Source organism: Oncorhynchus nerka, linkage group LG23 (genome assembly GCF_034236695.1).
Source record: "Oncorhynchus nerka isolate Pitt River linkage group LG23, Oner_Uvic_2.0, whole genome shotgun sequence".
Lineage (NCBI taxonomy): Eukaryota > Metazoa > Chordata > Actinopteri > Salmoniformes > Salmonidae > Oncorhynchus > Oncorhynchus nerka.
Window position 1 is genome coordinate 1,620,246 of NC_088418.1, and position 12,677 is coordinate 1,632,922.

The following is a 12,677-nucleotide window of genomic DNA, read 5'->3' on the forward strand; positions in this document are numbered from 1 at the left end:
CTGGTCCCAGATCTGTTTGTCCTGACATCTCCATTGTCTTTATAGAGCATGTCAGGTCGTCTGGTCCCAGATCTGTTTGTGCTGTCCTGACATCTCCTATGTCTTTATAGAGCATGTCAGGTCTTCTGGTCCCAGATCTGTTTGTGCTGTCCTGACATCTCCTATGTCTTTATAGAGCATGTCAGGTCATCTGGTCCCAGATCAGTTTGTCCTGACATCTCCTATGGTCCTCAACGAGTAGGCCAGACAGTACCAACGAATCTGGGACCAGGTTAGAGAAGCTGGTCCACAACCCAACTGTGCCATTTGATTCTCGATGCTCACACAGCCATGTCTACAGCAGCACACTCAGCAGGGCGCAGGGCAGGCTCTCGTCAGGTGTAAGCAAGTGCACTCACTCAATTCAATTCAAGAGGCTTTATTGGCATGGGAAACATGTGTTAACATTGCCAAAGCAAGTGAGGTAGATGATATAGGGCGGCAGCGTAGCCTAGTGGTTAGAGCGTTGGACTAGTAACCGGAAGGTTGCAAGTTCAAACCCCTGAGCTGACAAGGTACAAATCTGTCGTTCTGCCCCTGAACAGGCAGTTAACCCACTGGCTATCATTGAAAATAAGAATTTGTTCTTAACTGACTTGCCTGGTTAAATAAAGGTAAAATAAAAAATATACAAAAGTGAAATAAACAATAAAAATTACACGTACAGAAGTTTCAAAATAATAAAGACATTAGAAATGTCATAACGATGTACAAATGCTTAAAGTACAAAGATACTCAAATACACGCTAAACAAGTATTATGATTACCAGATACTCAAATCCACACGTATTTAAACCAAGGATTGATGTGTGTGAACATCTCTTACCTTGGACTCCAGATAGATATTAGCCAGGGACATCTTGGCGATCTTGTAGAGGCAGAGGGAGAGGGAGATGGCACACAGGACAAACAGTGTATCGTTGATGGCTACTCTGATCAGTACAATGGTCTGGGTCTCGGTGGTGCTCATCCTCACTAGCAGGGCACAGGTCAGGTTTACTACCAGGAAGACCATACTGATGGACAGGAAGAGGAGGTACAGGGGTAACCTGGGGGACAGGAAGTAACATTGTTAGAGGTCAGAGGTCAAAGGTGAAGGAAGGGTGTAGAGGTCACAATCAATCAATCAAATTGATTGATTGGTAATGTTGTCACCAAGCGCTTTACAGTAACCCAGCCTAAACTCCAAAGAGGAAGCAGAGCTGAAGACAGAAGACAGAGGACAGAGACACTATAGAGTATAGAACAGTAAGGTTCAGAAGACAGAGGACAGAGGGACTATAGAGTATAGAACAGTAAGGTTCAGAGGACAGAGGGACTATAGAGTATAGAACAGTAAGGTTCAGAAGACAGAGGACAGAGGGTCTATAGAGTATAGAACAGTAAGGTTCAGAAGACAGAGGGTCTATAGAGTATAGAACAGTAAGGTTCAGAGGACAGAGGGTCTATAGAGTATAGAACAGTAAGGTTCAGAGGACAGAGGGACTATAGAGTATAGAACAGTAAGGTTCAGAAGACAGAGGGTCTATAGAGTATAGAACAGTAAGGTTCAGAGGACAGAGGACAGAGGGTCTATAGAGTATAGAACAGTAAGGTTCAGAGGACAGAGGGTCTATAGAGTATAGAACAGTAAGGTTCAGAGGACAGAGGGAGTATAGAACAGTAAGGTTCAGAAGACAGAGGACAGACGACAGAGACACTATAGAGTATAGAACAGTAAGGTTCAGAGGACAGAGGGACTATAGAGTATAGAACAGTAAGGTTCAGAGGACAGAGGACAGAGGGTCTATAGAGTATAGAACAGTAAGGTTCAGAGGACAGAGGGACTATAGAGTATAGAACAGTAAGGTTCAGAGGACAGAGGACAGAGGGTCTATAGAGTATAGAACAGTAAGGTTCAGAGGACAGAGGGTCTATAGAGTATAGAACAGTAAGGTTAGAAGACAGAGGACAGAGGGACTATAGAGTATAGAACAGTAAGGTTCAGAGGACAGAGGGACTATAGAGTATAGAACAGTAAGGTTAGAAGACAGAGGACAGAGGGACTATAGAGTATAGAACAGTAAGGTTCAGAAGACAGAGGACAGAGGGTCTATAGAGTATAGAACAGTAAGGTTCAGAAGACAGAGGACAGAGGACAGAGACACTATAGAGTATAGAACAGTAAGGTTCAGAGGACAGAGGGACTATAGAGTATAGAACAGTAAGGTTCAGAAGACAGAGGACAGAGGGACTATAGAGTATAGAACAGTAAGGATCAGAGGACAGAGGGACTATAGAGTATAGAACAGTAAGGTTCAGAGGACAGAGGACAGAGGGACTATAGAGTATAGAACAGTAAGGTTCAGTGGACAGAGGGACTATAGAGTATAGAACAGTAAGGTTCAGAAGACAGAGGACTGAGGGTCTATAGAGTATAGAACAGTAAGGTTCAGAAGACAGAGGGTCTATAGAGTATAGAACAGTAAGGTTCAGAGGACAGAGGGTCTATAGAGTATAGAACAGTAAGGTTCAGAGGACAGAGGGTCTATAGAGTATAGAACAGTAAGGTTCAGAAGACAGAGGACAGAGGGTCTATAGAGTATAGAACAGTAAGGTTCAGAGGACAGAGGGTCTATAGAGTATAGAACAGTAAGGTTCAGAGGACAGAGGGACTATAGAGTATAGAACAGTAAGGTTCAGAGGACAGAGGACAGAGGGTCTATAGAGTATAGAACAGTAAGGTTCAGAGGACAGAGGGTCTATAGAGTATAGAACAGTAAGGTTCAGAGGACAGAGGGACTATAGAGTATAGAACAGTAAGGTTCAGAGGACAGAGGGTCTATAGAGTATAGAACAGTAAGGTTAGAAGACAGAGGACAGAGGGACTATAGAGTATAGAACAGTAAGGTTCAGTGGACAGAGGGACTATAGAGTATAGAACAGTAAGGTTCAGAGGACAGAGGACAGAGGGACTATAGAGTATAGAACAGTAAGGTTCAGTGGACAGAGGGACTATAGAGTATAGAACAGTAAGGTTCAGAAGACAGAGGACTGAGGGTTTATAGAGTATAGAACAGTAAGGTTCAGAAGACAGAGGACAGAGACACTATAGAGTATAGAACAGTAAGGTTCAGAGGACAGAGGGTCTATAGAGTATAGAACAGTAAGGTTCAGAGGACAGAGGGTCTATAGAGTATAGAACAGTAAGGTTCAGAGGACAGAGGGTCTATAGAGTATAGAACAGTAAGGTTCAGAGGACAGAGGGTCTATAGAGTATAGAACAGTAAGGTTCAGAAGACAGAGGACAGAGACAGTATAGAGTATAGAACAGTAAGGTTCAGAAGACAGAGGACAGAGGGTCTATAGAGTATAGAACAGTAAGGTTCAGAGGACAGAGGGTCTATAGAGTATAGAACAGTAAGGTTCAGAGGACAGAGGGACTATAGAGTATAGAACAGTAAGGTTCAGAGGGCAGAGGGACTATAGAGTATAGAACAGTAAGGTTCAGAAGACAGAGGACAGAGGGTCTATAGAGTATAGAACAGTAAGGTTCAGTGGACAGAGGGACTATAGAGTATAGAACAGTAAGGTTCAGAAGACAGAGGACAGAGGGACTATAGAGTATAGAACAGTAAGGTTCAGAAGACAGAGGACAGAGGGACTATAGAGTATAGAACAGTAAGGTTCAGTGGACAGAGGGACTATAGAGTATAGAACAGTAAGGTTCAGAGGACAGAGGGACTATAGAGTATAGAACAGTAAGGTTCAGAGGGCAGAGGGACTATAGAGTATAGAACAGTAAGGTTCAGAAGACAGGGGACAGAGGGTCTATAGAGTATAGAACAGTAATGTTCAGAGGACAGAGGGTCTATAGAGTATAGAACAGTAAGGTTCAGAAGACAGAGGACAGAGGGACTATAGAGTATAGAACAGTAAGGTTCAGAGGACAGAGGGTCTATAGAGTATAGAACAGTAAGGTTCAGAGGACAGAGGGTCTATAGAGTATAGAACAGTAAGGTTCAGAGGACAGAGGGACTATAGAGTATAGAACAGTAAGGTTCAGAGGACAGAGGGACTATAGAGTCTAGAACAGTAAGGTTCCGAGAACAGAGGGTCTATAGATTATAGAACAGTAAGGTTCAGAGGACAGAGGACAGAGGGTCTATAGAGTATAGAACAGTAAGGTTCAGAGGACAGAGGGGCTATAGAGTATAGAACAGTAAGGTTCAGAAGACAGAGGGTCTATAGAGTCTAGAACAGTAAGGTTCAGAGGACAGAGTGTCTATAGAGTATAGAACAGTAAGGTTCAGAGGACAGAGGACAGAGGGACTATAGAGTATAGAACAGTAAGGTTCAGAGGACAGAGGGACTATAGAGTATAGAACAGTAAGGTTAGAAGACAGAGGACAGAGGGACTATAGAGTATAGAACAGTAAGGTTCAGAAGACAGAGGACAGAGGGTCTATAGAGTATAGAACAGTAAGGTTCAGAAGACAGAGGACAGAGGACAGAGACACTATAGAGTATAGAACAGTAAGGTTCAGAGGACAGAGGGACTATAGAGTATAGAACAGTAAGGTTAGAAGACAGAGGACAGAGGGACTATAGAGTATAGAACAGTAAGGTTCAGTGGACAGAGGGACTATAGAGTATAGAACATAAGGTTCAGAGGACAGAGGACAGAGGGACTATAGAGTATAGAACAGTAAGGTTCAGTGGACAGAGGGACTATAGAGTATAGAACAGTAAGGTTCAGAAGACAGAGGACTGAGGGTTTATAGAGTATAGAACAGTAAGGTTCAGAAGACAGAGGACAGAGACACTATAGAGTATAGAACAGTAAGGTTCAGAGGACAGAGGGACTATAGAGTATAGAACAGTAAGGTTCAGAGGACAGAGGGACTATAGAGTCTAGAACAGTAAGGTTCCGAGAACAGAGGGTCTATAGATTATAGAACAGTAAGGTTCAGAGGACAGAGGACAGAGGGTCTATAGAGTATAGAACAGTAAGGTTCAGAGGACAGAGGGTCTATAGAGTATAGAACAGTAAGGTTCAGAGGACAGAGGACAGAGGGTCTATAGAGTATAGAACAGTAAGGTTCAGAGGACAGAGGGTCTATAGAGTATAGAACAGTAAGGTTCAGAGGACAGAGGGAGTATAGAACAGTAAGGTTCAGAAGACAGAGGACAGACGACAGAGACACTATAGAGTATAGAACAGTAAGGTTCAGAGGACAGAGGGACTATAGAGTATAGAACAGTAAGGTTCAGAGGACAGAGGACAGAGGGTCTATAGAGTATAGAACAGTAAGGTTCAGAGGACAGAGGGACTATAGAGTATAGAACAGTAAGGTTCAGAGGACAGAGGACAGAGGGTCTATAGAGTATAGAACAGTAAGGTTCAGAGGACAGAGGGTCTATAGAGTATAGAACAGTAAGGTTAGAAGACAGAGGACAGAGGGACTATAGAGTATAGAACAGTAAGGTTCAGAGGACAGAGGGACTATAGAGTATAGAACAGTAAGGTTAGAAGACAGAGGACAGAGGGACTATAGAGTATAGAACAGTAAGGTTCAGAAGACAGAGGACAGAGGGTCTATAGAGTATAGAACAGTAAGGTTCAGAAGACAGAGGACAGAGGACAGAGACACTATAGAGTATAGAACAGTAAGGTTCAGAGGACAGAGGGACTATAGAGTATAGAACAGTAAGGTTCAGAAGACAGAGGACAGAGGGACTATAGAGTATAGAACAGTAAGGATCAGAGGACAGAGGGACTATAGAGTATAGAACAGTAAGGTTCAGAGGACAGAGGGTCTATAGAGTATAGAACAGTAAGGTTCAGAGACCAGAGGACAGAGGGTCTATAGAGTATAGAACAGTAAGGTTCAGAAGACAGAGGACAGAGGACAGAGACACTATAGAGTATAGAACAGTAAGGTTCAGAGGACAGAGGGACTATAGAGTATAGAACAGTAAGGTTCAGAAGACAGAGGACAGAGGACAGAGACACTATAGAGTATAGAACAGTAAGGTTCAGAGGACAGAGGGACTATAGAGTATAGAACAGTAAGGTTCAGAGGACAGAGGGTCTATAGAGTATAGAACAGTAAGGTTCAGAGGACAGAGGGACTATAGAGTATAGAACAGTAAGGTTCAGAAGACAGAGGACAGAGGGTCTATAGAGTATAGAACAGTAAGGTTCAGAAGACAGAGGACAGAGGGTCTATAGAGTATAGAACAGTAAGGTTCAGAGGACAGAGGGACTATAGAGTATAGAACAGTAAGGTTCAGAGGACAGAGGGACTATAGAGTATAGAACAGTAAGGTTCAGAAGACAGAGGACAGAGGACAGAGACACTATAGAGTATAGAACAGTAAGGTTCAGTGGACAGAGGGACTATAGAGTATAGAACAGTAAGGTTCAGAGGACAGAGGACTATAGAGTATAGAACAGTAAGGTTCAGAGGGCAGAGGGACTATAGAGTATAGAACAGTAAGGTTCAGTGGACAGAGGGACTATAGAGTATAGAACAGTAAGGTTCAGAGGACAGAAGGACTATAGAGTATAGAACAGTAAGGTTCAGAGGGCAGAGGGACTATAGAGTATAGAACAGTAAGGTTCAGAGGACAGAGGACAGAGGGACTATAGAGTATAGAACAGTAAGGTTCAGAGGACAGAGGGACTATAGAGTATAGAACAGTAAGGTTCAGAGGGCAGAGGGACTATAGAGTATAGAACAGTAAGGTTCAGTGGACAGAGGGACTATATAGTATAGAACAGTAAGGTTCAGAGGACAGAGGGACTATAGAGTATAGAACAGTAAGGTTCAGAGGGCAGAGGGACTATAGAGTATAGAACAGTAAGGTTCAGAGGACAGAGGGACTATAGAGTATAGAACAGTAAGGTTCAGAAGACAGAGGACAGAGGGTCTATAGAGTATAGAACAGTAAGGTTCAGAGGACAGAGGGACTATAGAGTATAGAACAGTAAGGTTCAGTGGACAGAGGGACTATAGAGTATAGAACAGTAAGGTTCAGAAGACAGAGGGTCTATAGAGTATAGAACAGTAAGGTTCAGTGGACAGAGGGACTATAGAGTATAGAACAGTAAGGTTCAGAGGACAGAGGGACTATAGAGTATAGAACAGTAAGGTTCAGAGGACAGAGGGTCTATAGAGTATAGAACAGTAAGGTTCAGAGGACAGAGGGACTATAGAGTATAGAACAGTAAGGTTCAGAAGACAGAGGACAGAGGGTCTATAGAGTATAGAACAGTAAGGTTCAGAAGACAGAGGACAGAGGGTCTATAGAGTATAGAACAGTAAGGTTCAGAGGACAGAGGGACTATAGAGTATAGAACAGTAAGGTTCAGAGGACAGAGGACAGAGGGACTATAGAGTATAGAACAGTAAGGTTCAGAAGACAGAGGACAGAGGGTCTATAGAGTATAGAACAGTAAGGTTCAGAGGACAGAGGGTCTATAGAGTATAGAACAGTAAGGTTCAGAAGACAGAGGGTCTATAGAGTCTAGAACAGTAAGGTTCAGAGGACAGAGTGTCTATAGAGTATAGAACAGTAAGGTTCAGAGGACAGAGGACAGAGGGACTATAGAGTATAGAACAGTAAGGTTCAGAGGACAGAGGACAGAGGGACTATAGAGTATAGAACAGTAAGGTTCAGAGGACAGAGGACAGAGGGACTATAGAGTATAGAACAGTAAGGTTCAGAGGACAGAGGGACTATAGAGTATAGAACAGTAAGGTTCAGAGGACAGAGGACAGAGGGACTATAGAGCATAGAACAGTAAGGTTCAGAGGACAGAGGACAGAGGGACTATAGAGTATAGAACAGTAAGTTTCAGAGGACAGAGGGACTATAGAGTATAGAACAGTAAGGTTCAGAAGACAGAGGACAGAGGACAGAGACACTATAGAGTATAGAACAGTAAGGTTCAGTGGACAGAGGGACTATAGAGTATAGAACAGTAAGGTTCAGAGGACAGAGGGACTATAGAGTATAGAACAGTAAGGTTCAGAGGGCAGAGGGACTATAGAGTATAGAACAGTAAGGTTCAGTGGACAGAGGGACTATAGAGTATAGAACAGTAAGGTTCAGAGGACAGAGGGACTATAGAGTATAGAACAGTAAGGTTCAGAGGACAGAGGACAGAGGGACTATAGAGTATAGAACAGTAAGGTTCAGTGGACAGAGGGACTATAGAGTATAGAACAGTAAGGTTCAGAAGACAGAGGACTGAGGGTCTATAGAGTATAGAACAGTAAGGTTCAGAAGACAGAGGGTCTATAGAGTATAGAACAGTAAGGTTCAGTGGACAGAGGGACTATAGAGTATAGAACAGTAAGGTTCAGAGGACAGAGGACAGAGGGACTATAGAGTATAGAACAGTAAGGTTCAGTGGACAGAGGGACTATAGAGTATAGAACAGTAAGGTTCAGAAGACAGAGGACTGAGGGTTTATAGAGTATAGAACAGTAAGGTTCAGAAGACAGAGGACAGAGACACTATAGAGTATAGAACAGTAAGGTTCAGAGGACAGAGGGTCTATAGAGTATAGAACAGTAAGGTTCAGAGGACAGAGGGTCTATAGAGTATAGAACAGTAAAGTTCAGAGGACAGAGGGTCTATAGAGTATAGAACAGTAAGGTTCAGAGGACAGAGGGTCTATAGAGTATAGAACAGTAAGGTTCAGAAGACAGAGGACAGAGACAGTATAGAGTATAGAACAGTAAGGTTCAGAAGACAGAGGACAGAGGGTCTATAGAGTATAGAACAGTAAGGTTCAGAGGACAGAGGGTCTATAGAGTATAGAACAGTAAGGTTCAGAGGACAGAGGGACTATAGAGTATAGAACAGTAAGGTTCAGAGGGCAGAGGGACTATAGAGTATAGAACAGTAAGGTTCAGAAGACAGAGGACAGAGGGTCTATAGAGTATAGAACAGTAAGGTTCAGTGGACAGAGGGACTATAGAGTATAGAACAGTAAGGTTCAGAAGACAGAGGACAGAGGGACTATAGAGTATAGAACAGTAAGGTTCAGAAGACAGAGGACAGAGGACTATAGAGTATAGAACAGTAAGGTTCAGTGGACAGAGGGACTATAGAGTATAGAACAGTAAGGTTCAGAGGACAGAGGGACTATAGAGTATAGAACAGTAAGGTTCAGAGGGCAGAGGGTCTATAGAGTATAGAACAGTAAGGTTCAGAAGACAGAGGACAGAGGGACTATAGAGTATAGAACAGTAAGGTTCAGAGGACAGAGGGTCTATAGAGTATAGAACAGTAAGGTTCAGAGGACAGAGGGTCTATAGAGTATAGAACAGTAAGGTTCAGAGGACAGAGGGACTATAGAGTATAGAACAGTAAGGTTCAGAGGACAGAGGGACTATAGAGTCTAGAACAGTAAGGTTCCGAGAACAGAGGGTCTATAGATTATAGAACAGTAAGGTTCAGAGGACAGAGGACAGAGGGTCTATAGAGTATAGAACAGTAAGGTTCAGAGGACAGAGGGTCTATAGAGTATAGAACAGTAAGGTTCAGAGGACAGAGGACAGAGGGTCTATAGAGTATAGAACAGTAAGGTTCAGAGGACAGAGGGTCTATAGAGTATAGAACAGTAAGGTTCAGAGGACAGAGGGACTATAGAGTATAGAACAGTAAGGTTCAGAAGACAGAGGACAGACGACAGAGACACTATAGAGTATAGAACAGTAAGGTTCAGAGGACAGAGGGTCTATAGAGTATAGAACAGTAAGGTTCAGAGGACAGAGGGACTATAGAGTATAGAACAGTAAGGTTCAGAGGACAGAGGACAGAGGGTCTATAGAGTATAGAACAGTAAGGTTCAGAGGACAGAGGGTCTATAGAGTATAGAACAGTAAGGTTAGAAGACAGAGGACAGAGGGACTATAGAGTATAGAACAGTAAGGTTCAGAGGACAGAGGGACTATAGAGTATAGAACAGTAAGGTTAGAAGACAGAGGACAGAGGGACTATAGAGTATAGAACAGTAAGGTTCAGAAGACAGAGGACAGAGGGTCTATAGAGTATAGAACAGTAAGGTTCAGAAGACAGAGGACAGAGGACAGAGACACTATAGAGTATAGAACAGTAAGGTTCAGAGGACAGAGGGACTATAGAGTATAGAACAGTAAGGTTCAGAAGACAGAGGACAGAGGGACTATAGAGTATAGAACAGTAAGGATCAGAGGACAGAGGGACTATAGAGTATAGAACAGTAAGGTTCAGAGGACAGAGGGTCTATAGAGTATAGAACAGTAAGGTTCAGAGACCAGAGGACAGAGGGTCTATAGAGTATAGAACAGTAAGGTTCAGAAGACAGAGGACAGAGGACAGAGACACTATAGAGTATAGAACAGTAAGGTTCAGAGGACAGAGGGACTATAGAGTATAGAACAGTAAGGTTCAGAAGACAGAGGACAGAGGACAGAGAAACTATAGAGTATAGAACAGTAAGGTTCAGAGGACAGAGGGACTATAGAGTATAGAACAGTAAGGTTCAGAGGACAGAGGGTCTATAGAGTATAGAACAGTAAGGTTCAGAGGACAGAGGGACTATAGAGTATAGAACAGTAAGGTTCAGAAGACAGAGGACAGAGGGTCTATAGAGTATAGAACAGTAAGGTTCAGAAGACAGAGGACAGAGGGTCTATAGAGTATAGAACAGTAAGGTTCAGAGGACAGAGGGACTATAGAGTATAGAACAGTAAGGTTCAGAGGACAGAGGGACTATAGAGTATAGAACAGTAAGGTTCAGAAGACAGAGGACAGAGGACAGAGACACTATAGAGTATAGAACAGTAAGGTTCAGTGGACAGAGGGACTATAGAGTATAGAACAGTAAGGTTCAGAGGACAGAGGGACTATAGAGTATAGAACAGTAAGGTTCAGAGGACAGAAGGACTATAGAGTATAGAACAGTAAGGTTCAGAGGGCAGAGGGACTATAGAGTATAGAACAGTAAGGTTCAGAGGACAGAGGACAGAGGGACTATAGAGTATAGAACAGTAAGGTTCAGAGGACAGAGGGACTATAGAGTATAGAACAGTAAGGTTCAGAGGGCAGAGGGACTATAGAGTATAGAACAGTAAGGTTCAGTGGACAGAGGGACTATATAGTATAGAACAGTAAGGTTCAGAGGACAGGGGGACTATAGAGTATAGAACAGTAAGGTTCAGAGGGCAGAGGGACTATAGAGTATAGAACAGTAAGGTTCAGAGGACAGAGGGACTATAGAGTATAGAACAGTAAGGTTCAGAAGACAGAGGACAGAGGGTCTATAGAGTATAGAACAGTAAGGTTCAGAGGACAGAGGGACTATAGAGTATAGAACAGTAAGGTTCAGTGGACAGAGGGACTATAGAGTATAGAACAGTAAGGTTCAGAAGACAGAGGGTCTATAGAGTATAGAACAGTAAGGTTCAGTGGACAGAGGGACTATAGAGTATAGAACAGTAAGGTTCAGAGGACAGAGGGACTATAGAGTATAGAACAGTAAGGTTCAGAGGACAGAGGGTCTATAGAGTATAGAACAGTAAGGTTCAGAGGACAGAGGGACTATAGAGTATAGAACAGTAAGGTTCAGAAGACAGAGGACAGAGGGTCTATAGAGTATAGAACAGTAAGGTTCAGAAGACAGAGGACAGAGGGTCTATAGAGTATAGAACAGTAAGGTTCAGAGGACAGAGGGACTATAGAGTATAGAACAGTAAGGTTCAGAGGACAGAGGGACTATAGAGTATAGAACAGTAAGGTTCAGAAGACAGAGGACAGAGGACAGAGACACTATAGAGTATAGAACAGTAAGGTTCAGTGGACAGAGGGACTATAGAGTATAGAACAGTAAGGTTCAGAGGACAGAGGGACTATAGAGTATAGAACAGTAAGGTTCAGAGGGCAGAGGGACTATAGAGTATAGAACAGTAAGGTTCAGTGGACAGAGGGACTATAGAGTATAGAACAGTAAGGTTCAGAGGACAGAAGGACTATAGAGTATAGAACAGTAAGGTTCAGAGGGCAGAGGGACTATAGAGTATAGAACAGTAAGGTTCAGAGGACAGAGGACAGAGGGACTATAGAGTATAGAACAGTAAGGTTCAGAGGACAGAGGGACTATAGAGTATAGAACAGTAAGGTTCAGAGGGCAGAGGGACTATAGAGTATAGAACAGTAAGGTTCAGTGGACAGAGGGACTATATAGTATAGAACAGTAAGGTTCAGAGGACAGAGGGACTATAGAGTATAGAACAGTAAGGTTCAGAGGGCAGAGGGACTATAGAGTATAGAACAGTAAGGTTCAGAGGACAGAGGGACTATAGAGTATAGAACAGTAAGGTTCAGAAGACAGAGGACAGAGGGTCTATAGAGTATAGAACAGTAAGGTTCAGAGGACAGAGGGACTATAGAGTATAGAACAGTAAGGTTCAGTGGACAGAGGGACTATAGAGTATAGAACAGTAAGGTTCAGAAGACAGAGGGTCTATAGAGTATAGAACAGTAAGGTTCAGTGGACAGAGGGACTATAGAGTATAGAACAGTAAGGTTCAGAGGACAGAGGGACTATAGAGTATAGAACAGTAAGGTTCAGAGGACAGAGGGTCTATAGAGTATAGAAC

The 12,677-nt window shown here is 42.9% G+C and overlaps 1 protein-coding gene across 3 annotated transcripts in view; it reads right to left on the reverse strand.

The window, feature by feature from the left end:
* Window positions 1-12,677, reverse strand: part of gpr137ba (G protein-coupled receptor 137Ba) — a 114,198-nt gene that overhangs the window by 84,982 nt on the left and 16,539 nt on the right. For all 3 annotated transcript variants that reach the window (XM_065007771.1, XM_065007772.1, XM_065007773.1), the window contains one exon: window positions 866-1,088. In XM_065007771.1, the coding sequence (XP_064863843.1) occupies window positions 866-1,088 (223 nt within the window). The remainder of the gene's footprint in view (window positions 1-865; window positions 1,089-12,677) is intronic.